The sequence below is a fragment of the Danio rerio genome, chromosome 18 (assembly GCF_049306965.1).
Source record: "Danio rerio strain Tuebingen ecotype United States chromosome 18, GRCz12tu, whole genome shotgun sequence".
NCBI lineage: Eukaryota > Metazoa > Chordata > Actinopteri > Cypriniformes > Danionidae > Danio > Danio rerio.
The window spans coordinates 7,092,112-7,119,831 of NC_133193.1; the positions used below are offsets into that span (position 1 = coordinate 7,092,112).

The following is a 27,720-nucleotide window of genomic DNA, read 5'->3' on the forward strand; positions in this document are numbered from 1 at the left end:
AATTTCAGCCAATTTTGATAAAATATATATTTTTGTTGCCTTTTGATGACTATAAAGAGTTTTTGTTTTGTCATACCTGGTAAGAACAGACAGTAATATAGGTTACTGCAATTGTCTACAGAAGTTAGATCCATCAATTGAGTTGCAAAACATTATTAAAATAGAAAGCACAGGCCTTTTCTGTTTATGGGTTAGCAGTTTTCCATTGGTTTGATGTGCAGATTGTTTTTCATTGCGACTTTCAGTTCTCTGAACAAAGTTGACACCTAAAAATAAACATCCTACAGGCAGTTTCTGTCTTGTTAGCTTTGTCACATGAAAGATTTAGCAGGAATGGCAATGAGGAGCGTCTGTTCTTGTTTACTTCTCTATTGTAAGAACAGGTGTAAAGCTTGTAGCTCTGGCAGAGGTTTCTTCAACTTGGAGAGATAGGATTAAGTGAATGCGTGCTGTAAATCTGTAAATGCATGCACAAATACACACATCCAATAAAATGTACTTATTTTTTCTGAAATACTCAAACGTTTTCATAAATTGTATAAAAATAAATCATAATAAATAAATTGTAATTATTTGGTTTTCTTTACGCTTTATAAAGATTACAGTATGGTAGTTTTTTGGGATTTTTTTATTATCTGAAATATGATTCATTTTAATTAAAAATGTCAGTAATTGTATTAAAATAGCTTTCATTTTATTTAAGCTGTTTTATTTTTATATAATATATTTATATATATTTTTATACATTTTATTTGAAACAAGCTTGTAGCACTGTTGCCAACTTAGTGTTTTTGTCCCTATATTTAACAACTTTTCAGACCCCCTTAGCGAAAAATTTTCCAAAAAGTGACTAGTAACAAATTTGTCAACTTTTTTGTGTGCTACTGGAGATTTTGAATAGACTGTCATGTGCCCATATTGTACCATCCCTACTCTTCTCAACGAGCTGCGGGTGATGCCGTCGGCCCCTGCCTCCCCCTCAGCACTGACAGGCAGCCCAGTCCTCGTACAGCAGTCTCTCCCACCTGCAGCATGGGAGCAGATCATACCTCTGAGTACCGATGGCAAATGATTTAGCACCGGAAGTGTGAGGTATTTCCATTGTACAGTCAAACCGATCTGCTTCTCCTTTATTTTAACAATTTGATTTGACCTTGTTCACAAATACAGATATTTTAGTGACAGTTTCGGAACTGAGTTTATTACATCTGAGAGATTACTGCAAATTCACTACACATCTATACTGATATACTGCATTCAAAAAGCAATACATTTAGTTAAATCGACATGCATATATAAAGCGTAGTGCTAATATAAGTACCCCTTTGTTGACCATAGGCTGTTAAACAAACAAACGGTTGGACGTGATGACGTCAGTAATATGCAAATTGGCGTATGATGTAATCTAGCAACATTTAGCGAATTTTCATCGAAAATAGTTGGCAACACTGGCTTGTAGCACTGCCAGAGATTTCTAGAACTTGTAGATTAAGTGAATGTGTGCTGTAAATCACACACACACGTGCACACACACACACACACACAACACACACACACAATAATCAAAACTTAATTTTATATCACTTTGTATAAACATAATTTGTTATAAATATTTAGTTATATATATATAAAAACACTAAACGCTCATTTTCTGTTTATTTGGACCCAAGAAATGGAGGAAAAACTAGTGGAGATTTGACAGGAGCACCCGTGTTTGTTTGGCATTCCCTACAGAAAGCTAAAAAAGAAAGTTGAGGAGAAATTGCTAATTTCCTTCAAACCCAGGTGAGCAAGTATGTACATTTTTTACCCCATTAAAGGCTTCTTTCTCGTTATGTAGTTAACAACAAAAGATATACTACGTGTTTTTGGCTGTGAGACGGGGTTTGGATGAAATTGTCAGCGATTCTTCCTAATATAAAGTCATGCAATGTGAAAGCCCCTGTCGCCGATCCATCTTGCAGTGTAAACAAAGCAGCGGCATTACAAAAGGATTTTGAGACTCTCCGTGTTTGATTTTTATTTTTTTATTTAAACGATTATGCCGTTGAACTGTTGTATAAACGCAATATCACATTCGTAGCAGTGTGATGTGGCTGTATATCGTTCCTGGTGGGTCACTAAAGTCAACGCACTGCTTCCACCAGTGCTGATATATAGCCACATCGCACTGATACGAATGTTATATTGCTCGTATAGTATATATGTGTGTGTACAATAAATACATTTTACAAATCACTTCAGAATATTTTTATTGTGTGTTAGTGTACTGGTGTTATATAAACATTTATTTTAAATGTCGAATTTACATTTTGTAATTTTACACAATTTATTTTAATTTTTTTAATTATTTTTTTTTTATTTTAACATAAAAAGTATTAATTTATTATGTTTGCATATTTATTATCAGGCTTTTACATGTACTTGTTATCTGTTGTTAATTTTTTTTTGGTTTTAATTTTATGTTTTTCGCTGTGATATTTGCTTTTGGTGTCTAATATATTCACAAACATTCAGCTGGGCTTGTTTAAGACTACAAAAAGTATCGAAAGCCTTCATTTGTACATTTTTATCTAATGTTTTCTTTCCCCTGCCAAATAAATAGTTTACGAAACTGTCAGTTTCTCACTTAAAATAAAAATAAGCATGCCGCATTATCATCATTCACTCTGCTTTTTTTACTGTATTATCTCCCATTTACTGCTGCACCTGACTTTAAAAGACGGAAAACACAAACCAGAGGCGAACAGGCGCTGGCTTTATCTTCTCTCTGCTTTTCATGTCTTTCAGTGTCGTGCTGTGGTTATTGCACTTGGCAGGCCATTAAGTGGTTGTGCTACAGCATATAGCGTTAAACAAAGGCATTTGCACTGCTTCTCCTGTGAGTCTGAACACAGTCGCTTTGGATTCACAAAAATACATTGAGAAGCTTCAGTAAATTGGTTTAACATTCAGAGAGTTGCATTAAACAGCAGGCTCAGTGCAATTTTATATCAATTTATATTATTTCTAAGCTGTTTATGTTTATAACTGCAGAAAGTCTAATGTTTTCTTAAGTACACTATATTTTATTAATATTTTGAATTAAGTTTTCTTTTTATGTTTTTTATTTTAAATGTGAGTTATTTTGGTCTATATTTATTTATTTTTTGTTTAGTTTTAAAATTTATTTTAAATGCGAGTTATTTTGGTCTATTTGTGTTTGTTTATATTATTTATTTCTTTTTAGTTTTTTATTTTACTTTAAATGCAAGTTATTTAGTGTATTTGTATTTATTTATTTATGTATTTATTTTTGTTTAGTTTTTATTTTATTTTAAATGCGAGTTATTTTGGTCTTTGTGTTTGTTTATATTATTTATTTAGTTTAGTTTTTATTTTATTTTAAATGACAGTTATTTGGTCTATTTGTATTAATTTTATTTTTTGTTTAGTTTTTATTTTATTTTAAATGAGAGTTATTTGGTCTATTTGTATTTTTTTTTTTGTTTAGTTTTTATTTTATTTTATTTTAAATGAGAGTTATTTGGTCTTTGTATTTATTTTATTTTTTTTGTTTAGTTTTTATTTTATTTTAAATGAGAGTTATTTGGTTTATTTGTATTTATTTTTATTTTTTTTTTGTTTAGTTTTTATTTTATTTTAAATGTGAGTTATTTTGGTCTGTTTGTGTTTGTTTATATTATTTATTTTTGTTCAGTTTTTATTTTATTTTAAACGAGAGTTATTTGGTCTATTTGTATTTATTTTTTTTTGTTTAGTTTTTATTTTATTTTATTTTAAATGAGAGTTATTTGGTCTTTGTATTTATTTTATTTTTTTTGTTTAGTTTTTATTTTATTTTAAATGTGAGTTATTTTGGTCTATTTGTGTGTGTTTATATTATTTATTTTGTTTAGTTTTTTATTTTATTTTAAATGAGAGTTATTTGGTTTATTTGTATTTATTTTTATTTTTTTTGTTTAGTTTTTATTTTATTTTAAATGTGAGTTATTTTGGTCTGTTTGTGTTTGTTTATATTATTTATTTTTGTTCAGTTTTTATTTTATTTTAAACGAGAGTTATTTGGTCTATTTGTATTTATTTTATTTTTTGTTTATTTTTTATTTTATTTTAAATTTATTTTGTTATTTTGGTGTATTTGTGGGCAACATGGTAGCTCAGTGTTGTGCACTGTTGCCTCACAACAAGAATGTCCCTGGTTTGAGTCCTGGTCCTCCAGGTTCTCCGGTTTCCCTCACTGTCCAAACATATGCACTATAGGTGAATTGAGTAAACTAAATTGGCCGTAGTGTATGTGTGTGAATGCAAGAGTGTTGGGTGTTTCCCAGTGTTGGGTTGCGCCAGGAAGGGCATCCGCTGTGTAAAATATATGCTGGATAAGATGGCGATTCATTTCACTGTGGCGACCCTTGATTAATACGGGACTAAGCCAAAAATGAAAAAATGAATAAACAATCACTTCAGCCGTTGTTTGTAAATCAGCATTTCACGTGAAGCAAGCTCCTGATGTGGTTTCTCTGAGGTGAAAACGCTGTCGGTGGTTGTAATGCTAGTATGATCGTAATGCGCTCTGGTTTCTCTGAAGGGGGAGATTTAAAGGCTGGTGTCGTGGAGTTACTCATCTGTGCATGAAAGAGCATTTAATGCGTTCTGCCGCAAGCAAATCCCCGACTGAGAGAAACTTCACCTTTTTATCAGGTCTCAGGCTGACTGAAGCTGTCTTGTTGATGGTGCTTCATCCTTGGCTTGTTTCGTCTACGCTTTCATCTTATTGCTTATGACAAATCAGAGCCCAGTGCTGTCAGTGTCACTCAGATATTTCTGTCCCTCTCAACTGCTTTTTGGGAAGAGAAATGAAGCAACTTTATAAACGTTGTCAGAAAATACAACTTGAATATTTTTAAGTGTGCAATGAACTCCACATCCACCCTTTTGGACATTCAGTCAGATCATGAAGATGTTTGTAATGTGTGCAGTCATGTAATTTGGCATTTCAAGGGTTAATTCCTCCCAAAAAATTAAACCCTTAACAATAATTGTGTTAATTTCCATCAATTAATTGAAAGTCAGTTAGCTGTCATAGGAGGCAAGGATATTTGATCTTCCATACGAGCCAAGGATATTTGATCTTCCATACGAGCCAATGATATTTGATCTTCCATAGGAGCCAATGAAATTTGATCTCCAATAGGAGCCAATGATATTTGATCTTCAATAGGAGCCAATGATATTTGATCTTCCATAGGAGCCAATGATATTTGATCTCCAATAGGGGCCAATGATATTTGATCTTCAATAGGAGCCAATGATATTTGATCTTCAATAGGAGCCAATGATATTTGATCTTCAATAGGAGCCAATGATATTTGATCTTCCATAGGAGCCAATGATATTTGATCTTCAATAGGAGCCAATGATATTTGATCTTCAATAGGAGCCAATGATATTTGATCTTCCATGGGAGCCAATGATATTTAATCTTCCATGGGAACCAATGATATTTGATCTTCAATAGGAGCCAATGATATTTGATCTTCCATGGGAGCCAATGATATTTGATCTTCCATAGGAGCCAATGAAATGTTATCTTTCATAAGAGCCAATGAGGTTTGAGATTCCATAGAATCCAATGAGGTTTGAGCTTTTGTAGCCAGCTAGGTTTGAGCTTCCATAGGAGCCAATGAGGTATGACCTACTGTTGCAACCAGTGAGATTCGAGCTTGTATAAGAACCATTGGGGTTTAAGCATTTGTAGCTACCATAGGAGCCAATGAATTTTGAGCTACCCGGGAGCCAATGAAGTTTGATGTTCCTAGGAGCCAATGTGGTTTGACCTTTAATACTTTAATAGGGACCAGTGAGATTTGAGCTTCTTTAAGAACCAATGACAACTGAGCTTTTGTTGGAGCCAAAGAAGTTTGAGCTTCCATAGGACCCAGTGAGATTTGACTTTCCATAAGAGCCAATGAGACTTGAGCTTATGTAGAAGCCAATGACGTTTGAGCTACCACAGCAGCCAGTGAGGTTTGAATTTCCATAGGAACCAATGAGGTTTGTTTCCCATAGGAAGCAGTGTGGTTTGAGCTTCCATATAGGAGCCAATGCGGTTTGAGCTTACATGGGAGCTGTAAGACTATGCTGAATGCTTCACTGTATAAAAGTTATTAGTTGGCTTTAAACATGAGTGAATAAACCTGTTGCTTTAATATAATGATATATGGAAATAATTATAAAAGTTAAGTCAAACTTTGACTTTTTTTCTTGAGGTTTGAGCTTTCATTATGGCCAATGGGGTTTGAGCATTCAGAAGAGCCAGAGTTGTTAGCTTCTGCAACAACCATTGTTTTGGCTATCCACAAAAGCAAGAGTGAGGTTTTAATTTTGATTCCCTTCCTTCTAAACAAGGAATTTACCAATTTTTTAATTTATTTTTGTTCCAGGTTGCTTAAGAAGGGTGTTTGGTAAAAGACATTGTCCCTCTGGTAAAACATTTCTCTTAATTATTTGACAAAGTGTCTTGTTTTGTAAAAAAAAAAAATAATAATAATAAAATAAATAAGTAGTTTTTTTTTTCAAGCTAGACATCAATTCACCACATTTCCTGATGTGCATTATGGAGAAAAATGGTTCAGAAATAGCCATATGACGGCATCCGAATTTCCTAATGTGATATATCTTGCTGAAGATTTCATCACAATGTGGTATAGAGAGTAACTCTGGTGTTTGCTAGTGCATTGTTTTCAGATAAACAAGTATCTTTACTTAGCATGATTCTTAAATATCCACAAGCATAGTATGCTATTTTAATGATTTAGTAGAGGCAAAAACTCACATACAGCACCTTTTAAGTTTTCAAGCAGTAGCACTAATTACAATCTGAATCTTCTTAAAAGGCCAATACCCACAATAATTATCACGCATAATCAATATCATGATATACTGTATTACTGAATATCTGCAAATGTATTTAGAACTGACATTCATTACAATGAGATTTAAACTGTACCTCCTGCCATTGATTTATAAATGATCCAAACACACATATACCTGGATCGTTTTAATGTTTTTTTAATACATTACAAGATACAAAAACTTGATTGATGCCACTAATAACAACTCTAGTGGATTTACTGTAGTTCTAGCAAGTGAATCCCATACAGCTGATGATACAAACTCTGAATTATTGAGCCGGTTTATCGAACCAAACGTCCAGATTCAACCTTTATCACATTAAAACAGGAAAGCAAGGAGTGTGTAATCTTGCCGAATCGATAGATGATCCATGTGGGCTCCGCTCTGTACAGTATTCACAGAAGCCTGACGTACGAATAGAAATATCCAGTTCTGGATGATTGATCTGGGTGTGGAGCTGAGCTCAGATATCGGCCTGCTCCTATATTTACAGCCTGTGCTGTTATGTGAGCGATGACATGACTCTGTTCAGATACTTTATGGTGGGATAGACCATTCATGGAATGTTGCTTCTTGGTTTTATATAAATGAATGCCAAAAAAACATCAATTAAAATCATGAAAAAACTACATTGTTGTTATTATTATTATTATTATTATTATTATTATTATTATTATTATTATTGTTATTATTGTTAATTATAGTAAAACATAGTAAAGTTATAGTAAAATTATAGGAAAAAACATGACAAATAAAAACAATTATTGTTGTTATTTTTTATTTTTACTACTACTGCTGCTGCTAATAATAATAATAATAACAACAGTAATATCAATAATTATGTTAATTGTTGTTATTATTATTTATTAATCATAATAATTATAATAATATTATTATTAATACTAATAATGTAAATATTGTTGATTATTATTATTAATTATTCATATTAAATATTGTTGTTATTAGTGTTAATAAAAATATTATTATTAATAAAAATAATTATGCATATTTTGTTGTTGTTGTCATTATTTGTATTATTATTATTATTATTATTATTATTAATAATAATAATAGTAAAACGTTATTAATAATAAAAATTGCAACAATGATAATAAAAATAATAATATTTTTTGTGTATGTGTGTGTGTGTGTATGTATATATATATATATATATATATATATATATATATATATATATATATATATATATATATATATATGGATGGATGGATGGATGGATGGATGGATGGATGGATGGATAGATAGATATTAATAAATAAAAATATATGATTAAATAAAAAAAATAAAACAATAAAATATATATATATATATATATATATATATATATATATATATATATATATATATATATATATATATATATATATATATATATATATATATATATATGGATGGATGGATGGATGGATGGATGGATGGATGGATGGATGGATGGATGGATAGATAGATAGATAGATAGATAGATAGATATATATTAATAAATAAAAAATATGATTAAATAAAAAAAATAAAACAATAATAAAAAATAACAATCTAATAAAAACAATAACAAATATTTTTAAATTACTAAAAATTATTTAGAGATGTTTTAAAAATTAAAAACAAAATTAATAAACCTTTTATTGAAATATAGATACTTTTTTAATGTCAGCTTAGGGATCCGTTTAATTCCAGGCTGACATACTCCTCAATCTGTGGATTATTTCTTTTCTTGGTCAAATCAATTTCAGTCAGATTTAAATGCACCTATACTGTACTCTTCCCCCAAATATAAAACATGCACGATACTTTGTTTTGTTTCCACGGCTCCACGCTGACAGAAACTCTTTGGTTTGATGTTCGCGTCTTAAAGGAGGACAACCGGAGGATGACAAGTCATTGTTAAGCCATTGTTAGATGATTATATGCGAATGCACATTGATTTTTGCCTGTTTGACTATGTTGTTGTCGTCCCCTGACAATTACTAATTGCATTTTCATGCTCTGTGAGTCACTCAGCAGTTGTTTACTGAGCAAGGTTAGAGACGGAGAGCAGACATAGGTCTAACTCTAAACCCAGCCAGAATAAGAGAAAACTGAAATCCTGAATCTTGAGGGAGGAAAACTACTAAAGGTTTCAGAGGTCAAAAGATCTTCGGTATCTGTGCCTGCATTATTTAGGGACTTTTGTTGTAGCTCATTTTATTGTTTTGGTATCTGCTTGTTAAATTGTGTTGATACTGTTTTCAGGTCCAAGCCACTGCTCATTTGCATTGAGAAAATAGTATGACCAATTTAGTCATATCACACATTAATGTGAATGTTTATAAAATCATGGTGTACACATCGGTTTCCATGTTGAGTCTCCTCATACAGTTTGATAGAGCCCTTGGACCTAACACGCAGATAGGAATGCTGGTAGATTTTGTATTAAGAGTACTATTAGAAAACTGTTCCAGAAAACGTGCTTGGCTTTTGTTTATAATGATATTTTTGACATTTGTGTGAGCATGGGATATATATATATTTTTTTTCAAATTGTGTCTGCATTGGAAGACTGAGTGTGTAATTCTTCAAGGTATGGTCATTTATTAAATTAAATTGTTCAGCTTTAAACAAAATGTCAATCTACTCTCCAGTCCATGAATTTGGGATTTAAAAACATTGAGATGTGGTTTGTATTGGTTAAGGTTTTTTTTTTTTTTTTTAATTATTCTATTGTTTTTAATTGAATTTGACTATTTATTTATTTTATTTTATTTTGTATTTGTATTATATGTTTTTGTTTTATTTATTTTTTATTAGATTTTCTATTTATTTATTTTTTTTGTATTTTTTATGACAGCTTGTTTAACATTTACAATTGCAACAACATACAACTTCAGCACTGGAGATAAAGTTCATAGGGGTTCTAGAAATCCCAAGTTCATGAATTTGGGCTTTAAAAACATTGAGATGTGGTTGATATTAATTTATGCAGTTTAATGTTTTCTTTATTTGTTGTTTTTCAATTTTTCTATTTATTTATTTGATGTTGTTTTATGTCATTTATTTATTTGCTTTTGTTGTTTATATTGTTTTGTATTTATTTATTTAATTTAAATTTTGTTTCAGTTTCAGATTTATTGTGTTTTTTTTTTTTTTTTCAAGTTCATAAATTTGGGATTTAAAAAAATCGAAATGTGGGAGATATTGGCAAATGCATTTCAAAGTTTTTATTTTATTCTTTTTTTAAAAATGCAATTATTTGTTTCATTTTGTTTGTTTAGTTTGCTTTTGTTTTATATTTTTTATTTTTTATTTTTTTATTTATTGTATCTAACTTTTAACAGTTATTTTTTTTATATATTTTATTTTGTTTTTTATTATTTCATTTTATTTTATCTTATTTTATTTTATTTTATTTTACTCAATGTACTGCTAAAGTTTAAACCTAGGCTTGTTTAACATCTTCAATTCCAACACCATAAAACTTCAGTGCTGGAAACAAAGTTCATACAAGTTCTGTAAATCATTAAAGTTTAATCTAGTGTTTTTAAGGTTTGAAAATTCCTTAAGTTTTGGATAAAGTACTTGTTGCTTTCTTAAAATAGGTAATAATAATTAACCTTTAAATAATAATAAAAAAAACTTATTGCAGTTGTTTAAGAGAGTAAATGACAGTATTTCAATGTTGGCCATCATACAACATACAACAACAACAAGCCACCATAATTTTTACTTAAAACTAAAACATATTATAGTATACAACAACAAGCAGCATCTGACATAATGTGATAAACTATGTAAATACATGCATGCACACATACAGTGCTCAGCATATGAGTACACAACCAACAAATCCCTTATTTAGATGAATATTTTCTATAGGAAGCGTTACAATATTATATTGTGCATATACAGTAGATTAGTCTATACTGAAGCCAAATCTGGAGCTTATCTTACAAAATAACTTACGATAATGGTTTAAAAATTAGCAGCCCAAATGTATATATTAGGAAAAAATATTAAATACATTTTTCAAAAAGAGCAGAAACTCAAGAGAAACAAAAAATATATACAATTTTGTTGAAATGTTGTAGTTTGTCATTTGCTTTTGCAATATTTTGTATTAATTTAATTGTATTATCTTACCATTTCTAAAGTGTCTGTGACTAAAGTCTGATTTTAATAAATAACATCTGTTTAATAAATCTGTTTTGTTTAAATGCACCAATATATATCACCCATATTCACTGAGAAATGGATAAAACAATCATTTTTAAAATGGGGTGTGCTTAATTATGCTGAGCACGATACATACATACATACATACACACATGATGTAAATACATTTGGACAAAAGCATCTGCTAAATAACTAAATGTAAATGTAATTTGCCACACGTGCAGAAAAAAATGAAAAATGAAAATGTCTTGAGAGGTGCTTAAATTTGACTTTAGAAAAGATGCAAAAACACTTTGGGAAATTATTTAAAATTAATAAGGACAGAAAATGAGGAGAAAAAAAAAATGTAATCCGCAGAAATAAAAAAAAATAATCTCTTTTTTTTTCATTTTACAGGACACAGAGATTGCTTCAGACTGCAACCATGTAAGTACTCAGAAATCCCTTTATTATAAGTAATATAATATTATTCTTCTCCTTCACAACTCCTCACACTTCTCCTCTTTTTAACAATTTTCCAGACCTGCGTTATTCTCTCCAAAATGATTCTCTCTAGCTTTACAAGAGAAAGCAGGATTTAGAGAGCAGCAACATCAGCAAGTAATTTGAGAAGAATAATGGCCTAATCACTGTCTAATGATGGCTGCAGCCTGCAATTAATTTGGTGGCGTCCCGAGAGAGGAATCTGTTTCTGATCTCCTTTCCTTACATTCATGCCTTTGATGTTCTCATTAAGGCCGCGGCGTCCACAAATCAGAAATGAGGAAGATTTAGGCGTCTGATTCAGGCCTGAGTCACTCGTCTCATTACGCAAGACTCATAGTTTGAGTAATAATTAAGATGAAGACCTCATTTTGGTGCTTGTGAAAACTTGATCAGCAGTTTTAGTTAGCATCGCTGTTAAAGGGTGTGATGGCAATTTTTAATGTTGATGATGATTGTATATTGATGATTGATTCAAGGTTTTGCTAGAGTAAAGATCAAATGCATCAGAATCAAATGTCTTTATAAAAATGTAAGTGACCCCATCCTTGAGATCCTTTTGCTAACAGAGACTGTCTTTATAAACTGATCATTCTCCATTGAATTAAAGCAATTAAAAGACTTTGTCTGACTTTATTCAATTTTAGTCTTTGCATTAATAAATATTCCTTGTGAAAGGAAAGAAAATAATTTGCCATTACAAGGCATAGATCATCCCAAAATAAAATAAATAGTTCTGATTTAATCACCTTCCTCTTGTTTCAAACCGTTATGAGTAGTTTTCTTCTGATGAACAAACAAGACGACATTTTGAAGAATGTTGAATATCAGTAGCTATTGACTTAAGATTGTCAGAATTTTGCACATAAAAAAAATAGTTTACAATTTAAAAAATTAAGGTAAACTAATTTAAATAAAAAATATTGTATGAACTCTGACTGAACCAGGACTAAATTCATAATTAACTTGACAGATAGATAGATAGATAGATAGATAGATAGATAGATAGATAGATAGATAGATAGATAGATAGATAGATAGATAGATAGATAGATAGATAGATAGATAGATAGATAGATAGAATGATAGATAGATAGAATGATAGATAGATTGATAGATAGATAGGTAAATAGATAGGTAGATTGATTGATTGATTGATTGATTGATTGATTGATTGATATTTAGATTTATTTAGATTTTCGTCTGGTGCAAAAGAAAAAGAGAGCCAAACTGTGCACTTAACCTTGAAAGAACAGTAATTTCCTCATGTCATTTCAAAATGGTGCAAGCATGAAATGCAAAATGGAGAAATTGGGCACTGGAGACTTTTCTGAGCATAAATAGAGTCAAAGTAGTCTTGCATGACTTACCTTCTATTTCAAGTCTTCAAAGGTGAAATCATAGCATTATTTAAAGAAAGAATAGAAGTTTACAACTGTAATATCTTGTTTGATTCATGACTATATCAATCAGGCATACAGTATATAATATTGCTTTTCTGTTTTCCAGCTGTTGTGGAACTACAAGCTGAACTTGACCACAGATCCGAAGTTTGAGTCTGTGGCGCTGGAAGTGTGTACGAGCACCATGTTAGAGGTTTGTTTACTTTTTAAAGTTTTTTTTTAATTATTCAGAGGTTTTAGTTAAAGACTGCACTGCGTCGATTTACATGCAGCCTGGAGCGTGCGACATTCACAAAGGCCTCGTTTACACTGTCAGGCCTGATTCCGATTTGTTGCCTAAATCTGATTTTTTTGCCTCTCCATTTACATGTTCTTTTAATTGTGACCCAAATCTGATTCATGTGTTTACACTTGCCATACAATTTCTGACGTCGCGCATGCTTAAAGGCGGGTTCTAGCATCTGCACCACTCTAGCCACAATAGAAGAAATTGTCTTGCTTTTAGCTCTGTGAAATATGCGATGTTTGCCCAACTTAAAAAAAAAAGCTTTATTATTCTCACAATAAGTTTCTGTTCTCTCCTTCTTCCAACTGAGTTTATTCTTTCGATAGGAATACTTTAAGTGCTGCAAATAGATTGTAAAGCCTGGCTCATTGTGGTCAAAGTAGTTGACCAAAATGGATTGTCATTTACAGAAAAGAATTTAGCCTAATATAGGATACTCTGAAACTGTCAATATACTACTGTACTTTTATTAATGTTAATATTTTATTTAACAGACCTGTTTGTCAGTTTGTGCGCTGATGCATATACAGACCTTGTTTTGAACTTCACCTCAAATATTCTTGTTTATTTTGTGGATAACTGACTAGCAAAAAGTGCATTTAAATAACCATCTAATTACACCAAACGAAATATGTTTCAATAAGATAAGTTTTTAGATAAAAAAAATTATTGTTCCAACATGCTTTCAGTTTCTCCATCTCACTCACCTCGAGTTTAGGCAAGGGAATGTTTATCAAGTAAAACTGGTCTCAGACGGTTTAGTTTAGTCTGCTTCAAACCTGCAGGAAAATATCAGGCTTTGCTAAAAGACTGGTTATTTTACTAACGTTTAGGGTCAATAGTGGTAGCCCAGAACACATCAAAGAAAAACCCTAACATTAAAGAGGAAATATAAGCTGGACCACAACAGATCACAGATGCTTAAATAATGTATAGTTTATAGCAAGCATCATGTTTTTAGTTAAATTGTGCCATCTGTCTTGTAAAGTAGGTCTATAGGTCTGTTAATTTTAAAGAAGATGCCATTTGAGTTCATCACCAGAACTATAGAAACTGCATTATGTTTGTTAAAAAAACAAACATAAAAGAACCAGCACAGTATCGGGATCGGATCTGTATCGGTCGATACTCAGAATTTTGGTATCGAGATTGGATCGGTTCCAAAAAATAGTGTATGTGCATCCTTACATTATATATTGCAGAAAAACTAAATATAAGGATTTCATATTTCTTTCCCAATTTACTGCAGTCTTGATTTCAGAGCAGAGGAACGGCTGTCTGCATTTATAATGCAGTCTTGTTTTATGTTTGACTGCGCTGTGAGCCGCCATACTGTAATTAAAGCGAATCTCAGTGGACAAAAGTTTCTCACTAACCTCTTCGTATGTGTGTGTGTGTGTTTGTGTGTGTGTTTTGATGCCTGCGGTTGAATTCACAGTTTAATTGCTGTTAGTGAAATTGACCTGATATTAAATAAGGAATTTAGATCCATATGTCTGCAGCATTGATCCTTGACTCCTGTTGATGAAAACTGCGTTAATCGTGTTTTTGGTGTTTTTTTTAAGCTGAAAGAGTGCGCAGATGAGGAGCGAGGGAAAGGATATCTGATGTCCTGCTTAGTGGACCACCGTGCCAACATCACGGAGCGCCAGTGTCATCAGTACATCACCAAAATGACCAGCATCGTCTTCAGCGACTACCGCCTCATCTGTGGCTTCATGGATAAATGCAGAGAAGACATCAACACTCTGCAGTGTGGAAGCATCAGCGTTGGGGAAAAAGTAAGCTCACGTCCCCAATAATATTAGACCCTTTTCGCGTTTCAGGGTTTCCCAGTTGCAGACGTCTTCTTGGACAGTTTTAATGCTTCCAAAAGTTTTGCTTCATTTATAAAGCGGCCATGTCTTGAGGTTGTTCAGTATAACGCAATTTACCTTCTAGGTGTCATTGGATTAGCCAGCAATCGCAGGACTGACTTTTCTACTTTAGCCAATCACCATATACGAGAAAGAAATAAAGTAGTGACTGCAGGTTGATGGAAAGTAAGTAAAAGTACACATTTTTTAAAACTGCTTATTAAATTACAATTCCTGAGAAAAACTACTCCCAGGGTTCAACGCTAGGGATTTTTTCTACTGGCCTGAATGAACCAGTGGTTCAGATTTTTACTTGCCCTGCCAAAATTTTCTCTGGCCCCACCAAAAGAAGAAGTTAGCCATTTAGTTATTCAGCATAACTTTTCTTTAAATACAACCGACAATTAAAAATTGATCTAGTTTAAATACAATACTGATTAGATTAATTAAAGTGCATTGTTTAGTTGAAAACTACAACAATTTTATGATTTTTGTTTGTTTAAAACCCACCAAAACGCCTAATTTTAGAAACCGGCTCACGACTGAAGCTCTGCATAAGACTTTTGGCCAGCGGAGAAATTAAAATGGTCGTGCCCAACTGAGTCTGGTTCTCTCAAGGTTTTTTTTCTTCACTCCCATCAGGTGAAGTTTTTTTCCCTCTCCGCTGTCGCCACTGGCTCGCATGGTTCAGGATTGGTAGAGCTACGCATCGATGAATTTGCTCTTCAGTGTTTGAACTCTCAGTAATGATTTTAAATCACACTGAACTGAGCTAAACTGAACTGAACTGAACTTAAACACTAAAAAACTGAACTACACTGTTCCAGTTACTATGACCATTTATGTGAAGCTGCTTTGACACAATCTACATTGTAAAAGCGCTATACAAATAAAGCTGAATTGAATTGAATTGACTTCAGTCTATAATACTGTCAATATTTTTATTGTACATTTATTTGTAAATCTAGATTTAAAATGCATTTCACTTCTTGTTCTTGCTTGATTCATAAACATAATAATCATATTAGCCTACGTTTTAATCAATTATGGCCTTTGAGTTTTTTTTTTTTTAAATGTAGACTCAGAATGCTAAAGAAAGTCTGTGAAGGGGGCCCGTGCAGGGGTGCATTTCTCGTCACAACACTGGGACTGCAGTCAGATCATGAAGCAATGTTGATTTTTCCTTTGAGGTGTCGAAATGAACAAAACAATTGGCATAATACAAAATATAAGATTTAAATATGGAAAATTTTGAAAAAATCAGATGGTAATTTTGGTCAATTTTTTTTTGACAACGGATAAACAGCACTCTAATATTTTAGCATGCTTTCACTTTCATATTAGATATGAAAGACACATTTGCTGGTAGAAATTACATCCAGCCCTACTCATCATACTCTATTCATATAGCAGTATATATGACCATTACACAACCGTAATACACTGTGATCGCTGATTCTGGCGATCTCAGACTGACTTGATTGATTTGGCGTGGACTCGAGCATGATTGCGGGATTCACATATGCCACAAACTGCTCTTACTGTGCAAACGAGATGGGTTCCGAAACAAACGTCTGGGCATGAAAGCAAACCATTGACAAACAGTCGCATCCAAATTAAACTTTAGTGACAAGGCAACACTGGCCCCGATCAGGCCAGTAACCTTTCTGTATACTGTCCCGAGCGTCTTGGAGTCCTTATTGTTGAGGGCTGACTCCATTACAGTAATTTGAGTATTTGTAATTTGTTTCCTACTTTTCACCACTGCTAATAATCACACGACTACAGAATCATCACATAGAAGAATTGATTTATGTATTAAATAAGCCTTTTAGATCAAACCACTGATTAGCTGCTTATTAATAGTTAGTAAGGTAGTAGTTGTGTTTAGTTATTGGGTAAATTTAGAAAAAAATCATAATTTTAGTAAGTATTTTAAATAGACAATGCAATATTTATTGCTTAAAAAGTCCTTAGTCTCGCTAAATTTAGCAATACATGTTTTCATGTATTTTCATGTAAGTTCTTTATCCTTTTGAAATTTGGGAAATTAATTATTTTGTGTTTTGACTGCTGAACAAAAGTGGATTTTTGTCCCTCATCAATATGACAGACTGAATAAGGTCTATGGAAGCGAACGCTTTGACTTCTTACCCACGCACAACCGCAAAACTCTAGAATATCCCTTCGGGAAACCATAGCATGTTGGTTTGATGCCAGATGGCAAAGTGTAGAAGTGACTCTGCCATTCCTGAAGTGTCCACATTCCTCCGGGCATGCTAGGACTTGGGCACCCGTTCTCCGCATTTGCCTCGTTCCCCCGGGCGCACTCTGCTGAAATTAAAAAAGTTAACTTTAGACTTGTCTGCTTGTTGACTTAAAATAGTCCAAGTAAGCTCAGACTGCCACACATACCAGCTGGCAAGTGAGGAATGAAAATTATATATAGCTGCTTAGTGGGTTTACACATCCTTGAGTCGTCTTTTAGTTCACGGCCCGTACGCTAATTAGGTACAATTACACGAGTAAATGACAGCTCCCATTCTGCAGCCTTTAAATATCACTGGTTATTTTGTCATTAAGCTGCCTGACACTAAATGACTGAGTGTGTGTGAGTGGGCATTTAATTATCAAGTTATTTGCTTATGCTTGTCTTGAGTGGTCTGTTTTTAAAAAGGCAAGCCTAAAAATCTGAAAATTTGCTTTGGGTAATTATTGAAATCTTTTTTTTTTTTTTTAAGTATGGAAATAAGTAAAATTGAAATAAAAGTCAATAGGCTAAATAAACCTTTAAAAAAAACAGAAAAATATTTAAAGTTATTCAAATATTTTTTATGTAATATTTTTTATTATTACATAAATTATTAATGTATTATTTATTAATGTTTTATTTATTACATTTTATTATTTATTAAATATATAGCCTAATAATTAAATTAAATATATAAAAATTATTGAAACATAATTATTATATTTAATATTAATATATATATATATATGTGTGTGTGTGTGTGTGTGTGTGTGTGTGTGTGTGTGTGTGTGTGTGTGTGTATAAACTTTGTATAATGTATGATTTTATATTGTTTTAATTTTATATTATTAATATTTATATTATTAAAATAGTACTGCTTTCTTCTTGCACTTTCTCTTTGTCATTCTTCACTATATAATAAGGTAAATAAAAATAAGGTAAATAGAAAGTGACAAATTGACATGAACTACAACTTAAATTAATTAAAAACTGAAAATATATATAAGCTATTTAGATTTTTGCAAATGATTTTTAAGAGTAAAATGTAAAGTTGTATTACATCATTCAGTATAATAGTGAATGTTGTACTTAAACAGCGTTGTTTGCTTCTGTATAATAAGTCAAAAAAACTAACATGTGAGGTCTTTTTTTATAGAGTTTATTTCCTCTTTTGTCTTTCAGATCCTACTAAAAAAGCAATACTTTTAGCTTCCTAAACTTTGTGAACCATCATCGTATGTCCCTTTCCTCCCTTTAGTCCAACATATCTGTTGTCCCAAAAAATAAAAATCCCATCAGTCCCACAGTCGACTAATGTGTTTTTTTTTTTTTTTTTTTGCCTTCCTGTAAGGACTTGCATTCCCAGGGTGATGTGATTGCTTGCCTGGAAAGAGCTCTGGTCAGAGAGGCTGAGCAGCAGGACAAGGCTCATCAAATCAAAGACCAATGCAAGAAGTCAATCATGAGAGTGGCCGAACTGTCAGCCGACGACTTCCACCTCGACCGATACCTCTACTTCTCCTGCCGAGACGACCGCGAGCGATTCTGTGAAAATGTAAAGTATTCAGTAATTGTGATAATGATAGTATTGATTTTTAGCGGACTTCAAAACTACAGAGAATAATTCATTAATAGTTCAGCTTTTAGAGTGCCTTTTAAGAATATTCTGGATGTATTTGCAGTGTTTATTCATCACAGACATCACCAAATGATTCAATGTTTAAAAGAGTAGTTCACCCAAAAATGAAAATTCTGTCATTTACTCATCATTTATTAGTTTCAAACCTTTACAAGTGTCATTGTTCTGCTAAACAAGAAGGAAGATATTTAGAAACCTTTTGGAAACCTGTAACCATTGACTTTCATAGTATTTGTTTTTCCCACTACAGAAGTCGATGGTTACAGGTTTTCAGCATTCTTCAGAATATCTTTTTCAGTGTTCATCAGAATAAAGAATTTTCATAAAGGTTTTAATTTTTGGGTAAACTAGCATCCCTTTAACAGGCCTTTTTTATTTTCCAACAAGGATTTTCCAATGTCAATTTAATACGTTAACAACTTTATTAATCTCACAAAGGGAAATAAATTAGGCAAGTGCCATCATGACACATCATACAAACAAATCACACAGAAACAATATGATTAAGAATAAAAACACATCCCCGCATGCTTAATAATAAATTCACTACTACTAATAATTCAAATGCGTACATTAAAAAATAAAGCTTGTTTAAATAACAAAATAAGAATTCTGTGACTATTTATGGCGCTTTTGTTTTTTCAGCACTGTACCATGAAGCTCCGTCAGCTATTTGAAGTCAACAAAAACACTTATTAATTTTATATGATGATATGTTAGTTAATGCATTCTTATGTATTCAGAAAGTTGTTTTATTAAATAGAGTTGATAACTGCTAAAATGAATTAGCATTTTATTTTTATTAATCTTAACATAATAATAAATCAGGCTTTGAATCAAATTTAACTGTTGGAATTAATGCATTAAAGGGCCATGAAACCCCCCACTTTCGGTTCAAGTCTAACTCAGAATTTAAAAAAAAAGCATCATAATGGGCGTGAAGCTCTGCGATCAGAGGCAGGAGTGGGCGTGGCCAGCAGAGCAGGGGAGAAGGAGGGGAGGGAACTGCTGTTGGCAGTCGGCTCACAAAATGAGACACAAACCGTGAGGAGACGCATGATTTTATAGTTTACAAGTTAAAATGCAAAGAAATAAACAGTAATTTAATGCCCTGCTACAGCCACAATGTATATCATTATAAAGATAATCGTGTTCATATAAACACCATAAATGAGGACTTCTCCCTCAATCCCCGGGTCTGAATGCAGACTCCATGCAGCAGCTCTGTTGCCCTGCCTATTTCAACCATTAGCCCTGCTGCGGATAATCTGGAGGATTTAGGCGAACACAGCAGCATGGCGATGTGTCTAAATGTGAACGAGCTCCTGATAAAAGACAAAGTCTGCCATTCTCCAATTCTCGTACTGCTCTCCCGACAAAAACGCTTGCTGCACACAAACAGCTTTGCTGTATCGGCCCTGACAGGATCGTGGGGAATGCACTGAGATGCAACAATCTCAGCGGATCATGGAAACAAACACAATAGACCCTTCATGGACGGCTAAATACAGTGTGCCGTTGGTCCTTGGCCGCGGTCTTACCCAGTCATCAACACAGGGTCTCACAGCTTGGCAGGTCTGTCTTGCCTTTGGAAAGCACGTGCTGTCATGAATAATTAAGAAGCAGGGTGTTCTCATAGCATAGGAAAACTCAGCTATGAATAATATTGAGAATCCAACGCGTCATCACTCCACTTGCAGTTATGCGCTACACTGATTTTGATCCCGCCCCAAAAATCATTTTAAACCCAAAAGATGAAATTAGCTGACAAAAGTTCAAAATTATCTTGCTTTCAAAACAATTAGAAAGTACTCGAGGGTTTCTTGAACCTTTAACTTACATTTACTAATGAGACTTCATTGTAAAGTGTTACCTCTTGCTCTTTATCATCTTTTTGCAATTTAATTAGTTTAAATATTTTTTTGTTTTTATATGCGTTTATATGTGCATCTTATGTCAATATCATGATAAAAGTCCCAGCAATTTAAAAAAATTGAGACTGGCATAAGCTTAGTGCCATCTTCTCCAATAGTTATAGTGATGGATGTGCATTGGAAAATATACGATGATCTAATTTGCACGCTTCTGTAGTATATGCTTTGCTGGTTCAGTAATTGTGTGGAGGTGTGGTCACATGATTGACAGCTGTCCATCATGTGCTGTGAGTCAGAATAGCAGGATTAGCACAACGCAGTGTATAGGATTAGACGTGGGCCGATGTGTGGATATATCAGACGTGCGAAACATGAAGTGTTAAATATCTCCTGATTGACCTGAAATGATCATTCTTAAAGGGATAGTAAAATATAATGTTTTGTTCCTTAAAAGAAATGGAAATACTGTTAATGCATCAGTCCTCATGTTGAAATTGTTATGATTAGTAGGATGTCATCGTTTTGAGAGATAGAAAAACGCATGCAGGCAAAACAAAAATAATACTAGTGTCCTGTGATGAACAGGAATGTGTGTCGAGTACGTGGATTAAACGTGATAACGTTGTAAATAATGCTCACTTTGTCACACAAGCCATTTGTTTCACATCATACTGAAATACTGAAATACTTCAATTTATCATCATGAGGCACAAGTATTAATTTTAGTTATGCAAAAGCTTGCATTTGTTGTTGTTGTTTTCACTAGTATAGCTAGTCTTTTACTTAAAGATTATAGAGCTCAAAATCCTCTTTAATGTTTCACTCAATAAAAACAGTGACCTACATCTTGAATGGCATGACAGTGAGTAGATTATTAAGGTTTATGTATTTTATAATTTTTTTTTGCAGACCCAAGTGGGAGAGGGCAGAGTGTACAAATGCCTGTTCAACCATAAATTTGAGGAAGCGATGTCAGAAAAGGTGCGTTATATTTATTGTTATTCAAATACTATATTGAGTTTGATGGAACTGATTATGGGAAGGAAACACCAGTGTTTTGTGTTGTTTTAAGTGTTCCTTTTATGCTATTCGTCCCTATTTTGTTTCAGAGGTCTCTTACTATCGGTTTACAGTTGAAGTAAAAATGATTGGCCCTTCTGTGAAAATTGTATTATTTTTCAAAATGTTCCCAAGTGATGTTTAACATTCATAAATTCATTTTCTTTTCGGCTTAGTCCCTTTAATAAAATTGACTCCAATTTAAATTTTAAAAAACACATTAAGAAGGTTTCCAAAAGTGCTAGAGCAAGCCTGAGGATCTATAGAAACATTAGGCATCAGTTTCCTATGGCTGCTGCTAAACTTTTCATGAATACAATGATTTTACCTCATTTATCTTATTGTGCTACAAGCTGGTCGCATACGAACATTACAACATTATAACCATTGTATGTTATATATAAACAAACTGTTAAAATTTTAGCTTAAAAGCCAAGGAGCTATCATCATTGCAACTGTATTGCACAACAAAAATTACTAACATTTGACAGTTTCTTTTTTTATGCTGATGTGTGTTTAATGTATAAAATATTTCATGGTCTTGCACCACCACCCCTCAAACAATGTGTGATTGTCGGCAAGGACAATATAAGACAGACTAGGTCATCTGTTAGAGGTGATTGTTCAGTTAAACTTAAGAGAACTGCTTTTGGACAATCAGTTTTTTCACTTAAAGCAGCAGAAAGATGGAATAAAATACCAGTGTATATCAGAGAGAGCAGCACTTTTAATAATTTTAAAACTGTTCTTAAAATCTGGCTAAAACAAAATCAAATATGCAGCCACTGATTTGATTTCATTTTATTGACAATGATGTATTGTATATATTGTACTGTAAGTGTATATTGTATTTGTTATAAGTGTTAAATTTGTTACTTCCTGCCCAGGGACTACAACGATGTAAATTAGCTTTATAGCTAACTTTGGCACAACATGTCATGTTGTACATTGTCCCTGTATAAATAAATAAAGTAAATAAATAAATAATCTGGGGTCGCCACAGTGGAATGAACCGCCAACTTATCCAGCATATGTTTACGGATGCCCTTCCAGCCGCAACCCATCCGCTGGAAACATCTATACACACTCATTCACACACATACATACACTACAGACGGTTTAGCCTACCCAATTCATCTGTACCACATGTCTTTGGACTTGTGGGGGAACATGGAGCACCTGGAGGAAACCCACACGAACACTGGGAGAACATGCAAACTCAACACAGAATCGCCAACTGACCCAGCCGAGGCTCGAAACATTGACCTTCTTGCTGTGAGGCGAACATGCTACCCACTTCGCCACCGTGCAGCTCGATGTTTAACTTAATAAGGGAGTTTTCACAGCATTTCTTATTATATTTTGTTTAAATAAAGCTTTAAAATTTTTCTTAAACAATTTTAAGGTCAATATTATCAGACCCCTTACGGAATGTATATTTATTTAATTGTCTACAGAACAAACCACAGTTATCCAATAACTTTCCTAATTATTATATTTTGCTATAACTGTCTTATAACCTAGTTACGCTTTTAAATTGCACTTTAAGCTGAATAATAGCATCTAGCACAGGGGTCACCAATCTCGGTCCTGGAGGGCCTGTGTCCCTGCAAGGTTTAGTTCCAACTTGCCTTAACACACCTGCCTGGATTATTCAAGTATACCTAGTAAGACCTTGATTAGCCTGTTCAGGTGTGTTTGATTAGGGTTGGAGCTAAAATCTGCTGGACACCGGAAGTTTGTTGACCACTGATCTAGCAAAATAAAAGACATTAGTTATTAGAAATTTGTTTTCAAAACGTTTTAAAAGAATACAAATTTCACAGGTGGGCTGATCATTTTGAGTTTAACAGTATGTATAAACTATTAATTGATTAAATTTATTAAAAAGATGCTATTTTGTCTTATATATTGCTACCATCCACCACCACACCACAAAACAACCTTAAAACATTATGCTATTCTGAGTGTGCCTCACACAGGTGAGTGGGTTTGACAAACCACCTGTAAACATACTTGTTTTAAAACATTTCTCTGTCATTTTAACGAACACGTGCACACATTTTGCAAATTTGCACTGGTCAGTTTCTTACAATCATGCTATATGTTTAAAAAATAAACAGTGCATTTATGAAGTGAGTTTCACACAGATGAGTGGGCTTGACAAACCACTTGTAGAAACACTCTCCTCTCTCTAAAATAAAACAAAACACTCCTTCCTCCTTATAGCATTTAATTCTCTGAGCATTTGTTGTGTGTATTGACTCTTCATGTTAAATCTCTGAATGCCTCCTTTTAAGTCTTTTAAGACATAAGCATCTGCCATAGGGCTGGCGATTATTTGAAAAAGTAATCGAAATTCAACTTTCAGAACCTATAATTGATCTAATTTTTCATGGTCAGTTTTTTCAATCTCCCTATCGCGTGTGGAGTCATGTGAACTCGCTCTATAAGGCCTGATTTATACTTCTGCTTAAAAATGCACTTAAAGTCATGATCGCTAATTAAAATTAAATTGTATTTTTTAGTTAACATTAATATAACAATTAGGCTTTTTCTAACTGTTAAATTGAAAGCATTAGCTAATATTTAGAATTATTTAAAACCAATGTCTTCCGAATGTTTTTGTCTTAGTAGAACTTTGATGAACTTTGATCCACTTCATATGATGACTTCTATATTAAGCACACTGTGTAATAGAGTAGGGAAGTTGTAAAAATGCTAATAAAATATGTAAATTTTAATAATAATAATAATAATAATAATAATGAATATTTATTGTTAAGGGTTTAGTTTTATTTTTCAATATACTGTATTTATTAAATAAATATTTCCTAGTGCATGTTGTTTTTATTATTAATTATTATTATTTTAATGTAGATAATAATATTATTATTGTTAATATAAATATTAAATATTTATTGCTAAGAGTTATATTTTATTTTTCAATATATTTATTAAATATATTGTTAAATTGAAGGCGTTAACTATTATTTATTTATAAGACTTTATTGTAAAGTGTTACTTATTGCTCTTTATCATCTTTTTCCAATTTAATTACTTTTAAAACATGTATTTGAATACATATAAACTGAGATCTTTTGGTTTTATGTGTTAAAATATATATATTTTTTAAGTATAGTTCAATATCGTCATAAAAATGTAAGCAACAAATCGCAGCAAGAATAACCAAAAAACGACATCCGCCTAAGTTTTCCAATAGTATAGGATGAGAGTCAGTCAGTCGACAGCGGCCTCTGGTGGTTTTACACGAGAACAGCAGGCGTGAATGACACTTGCTAGAGAAATTAAAGATCTCAAAAAGTGTACACAGCGGGCTCTGGTGGATTGGCAAAAACAAAAACTGCAAAAAAACGTACCTCCTGGGACATATTTGGCGCTCTCCAGAAATGTATATATCGGTACGTTTTCAGAATGAGCCTGGGTTGGTTTATTTTATTTTTATCTTTTTTTCTGTTGTTCTCATCTGTGCTTTAGTTTATATTTTTGTATAATTTGTTTTTATATTTTATGCAGATATGCTCCCCTACAAATCCTTCCAATAAATATGAAATTAGCAATTCTTTCCAAATAGGAGGTCATCTTCTGAAATCATATTCTTATCGCAATATATATCTTGTAGATAAACAAAATATCACAATATCAGTTTTTCTTCCAATATCATGCAGTCTAGAACTATGTGCATAGTGTCAGTGTTTAAGCTGAAGTCATAGTCTAGCAGACTCCACAGGAATGTTGGTGGTTGGGTTTTTTATGTGTGTGTTTGTCTGTGTTTAATAAGCATCTCTGTCCACAGTGCAGAAACGCCCTGACCACTCGGCAGAAGCTCATTGCGCAAGATTATAAGGTCAGTTACTCCCTCGCGAAGGCTTGCAAGGCCGACCTGCGCAAGTACCGCTGTAATCCAGACACCAGCATGCCTCGTGCTCGAGAGGCCCGACTGTCCTACCTGCTGCTCTGCCTGGAGTCGGCTGTTCACAGAGGTCAGCATTACTGGGCATGCATAAGTCTACATTTCAAGTGGATCTAAGCTTTTCGTTAAAGTTGTGCTAAAACCAGTGTGTGTTGAATGTTATTATCTTAGTAAAACTTTGATCCACTTTATATGTTAACTTCTGTATTAAGCACACTGTTGGTTTGTTTTTGTTTTGTTTTGTTTGTTTGTCTGTTTTTAATTTGGTATCCAAACATTTATTGGCCAGTATTCATGGACCAATACTTTGTGGTATTATTATTATTATTATTATTATTATTATTACTATTATTACTATTATTATTATTATTATTATTAGTTATAATAATAATAATAATAATAATAATATTAGTTTAATAATAATTGATGAGGGGTTATTTTATTTTTTAATATATTTGTTAAACAAATATTTACTAGTGCATGTTTTTCTTCTTTTATATCATTGATATAAATATAGCACATTTATTGCTAAGGGGTTCATCTTATTTTTATATATATTTATTAAATAAATATTTCTAGTGGGTGTTGTTTTTTATTATTATTATTAATAATAATGATAATAATAATAATTATTATTATATTACTATTATTATTATTGATATAACTAATGAATATTTATTGCTAAAGGATTAGCTTTGTTTTTAATATATTTAACAAATAAATATTTCCTAGTGGGTGTTGTTTTTTAAATAATAATAATAATAATGTAAATATTGAATGTTATTTGCTAAGGAATTAGTTTTTTAATTATATTTGTTCAATTCATATTTCCTAGTGCATGTTGTTTTATATAATTAATAATAATAATGATAATAATATTAATATTGAATATTTATTGCTAAGGGATTTGTTTTATTTTTCAATATATTTATTAAATAAATACTTCCTGGTGGGTGTTTTTAAAAAATAATAATAGTAGTAATAATAATGATGACAATAATAATAATAATAGTAATAATAATAATATAAAGATTCAATATTTATTGCTAAGGGGTTACTTTTATTGTTCAATATTTATTAAATAAATATTTTCTAGTGCATGTTGATTTTTAGTGATAATAATCATAATATTATTATTAATAATAATAATAATAACAACAACAACAACTATAACTATAATAATAATAATAATAATAATAATAATAATAACAAAATACTGAATATTTATTACTAATGGGTTAATTTTATTTTTCTGTATATTTATTGAATAAATATTTTCAAGGGAATGTTGTTTTTTTATAATATTAATAATAATAATAATAATAATAACAATAATTATTATTATTATTATTATTATTAGTTGTTGTTTTTGTTATAGTAGTAATTGAAGTTTATATGATAATATTATTTGTGTTTACCATATCATTTTCATATCAGCCACAGGGTAATGTTATCTTTCTTTGTTTTTTTTTTCAGTATTATTTATATTTAATTTTGTATGCTGTTGTTTTAATCTACTTAGATTGCTTCTCAATTTATTTATTTATTTACTTACTTATGAATTAGTACCATGTGAATTATAGGCCAATAATATTTTTTTTTTCAGTATCACTTCATTAAAATTTTTCAAGTGCTTGTTTATTTTTTTACATATTATTATTATTATTATTATTATTATTATTATTATTATTTTATACTTTTAGGATGTTATTATTTTTATCCAATTATAAATAAGTTCCAAATGGATAATTAGCCTTAGTCTTATATTCTATATTATCAATAATCAAATTTTAAACATTTATTAATATTTATTATATTTGCATTACTATAGTTTAATTTTATCCGTTTATTTG

The 27,720-nt window shown here is 31.7% G+C and overlaps 1 protein-coding gene across 1 annotated transcript in view; it reads left to right on the forward strand.

The window, feature by feature from the left end:
* glg1b (golgi glycoprotein 1b) overlaps nucleotides 1–27,720 on the forward strand; it is a 51,855-nt gene that overhangs the window by 17,398 nt on the left and 6,737 nt on the right. Inside the window, 6 exon segments of the mRNA NM_001045395.1 lie at nucleotides 11,479–11,508; nucleotides 13,075–13,161; nucleotides 14,820–15,035; nucleotides 18,713–18,916; nucleotides 21,784–21,855; nucleotides 25,751–25,937. Coding sequence (NP_001038860.1) covers nucleotides 11,479–11,508; nucleotides 13,075–13,161; nucleotides 14,820–15,035; nucleotides 18,713–18,916; nucleotides 21,784–21,855; nucleotides 25,751–25,937 — 796 coding nt within the window.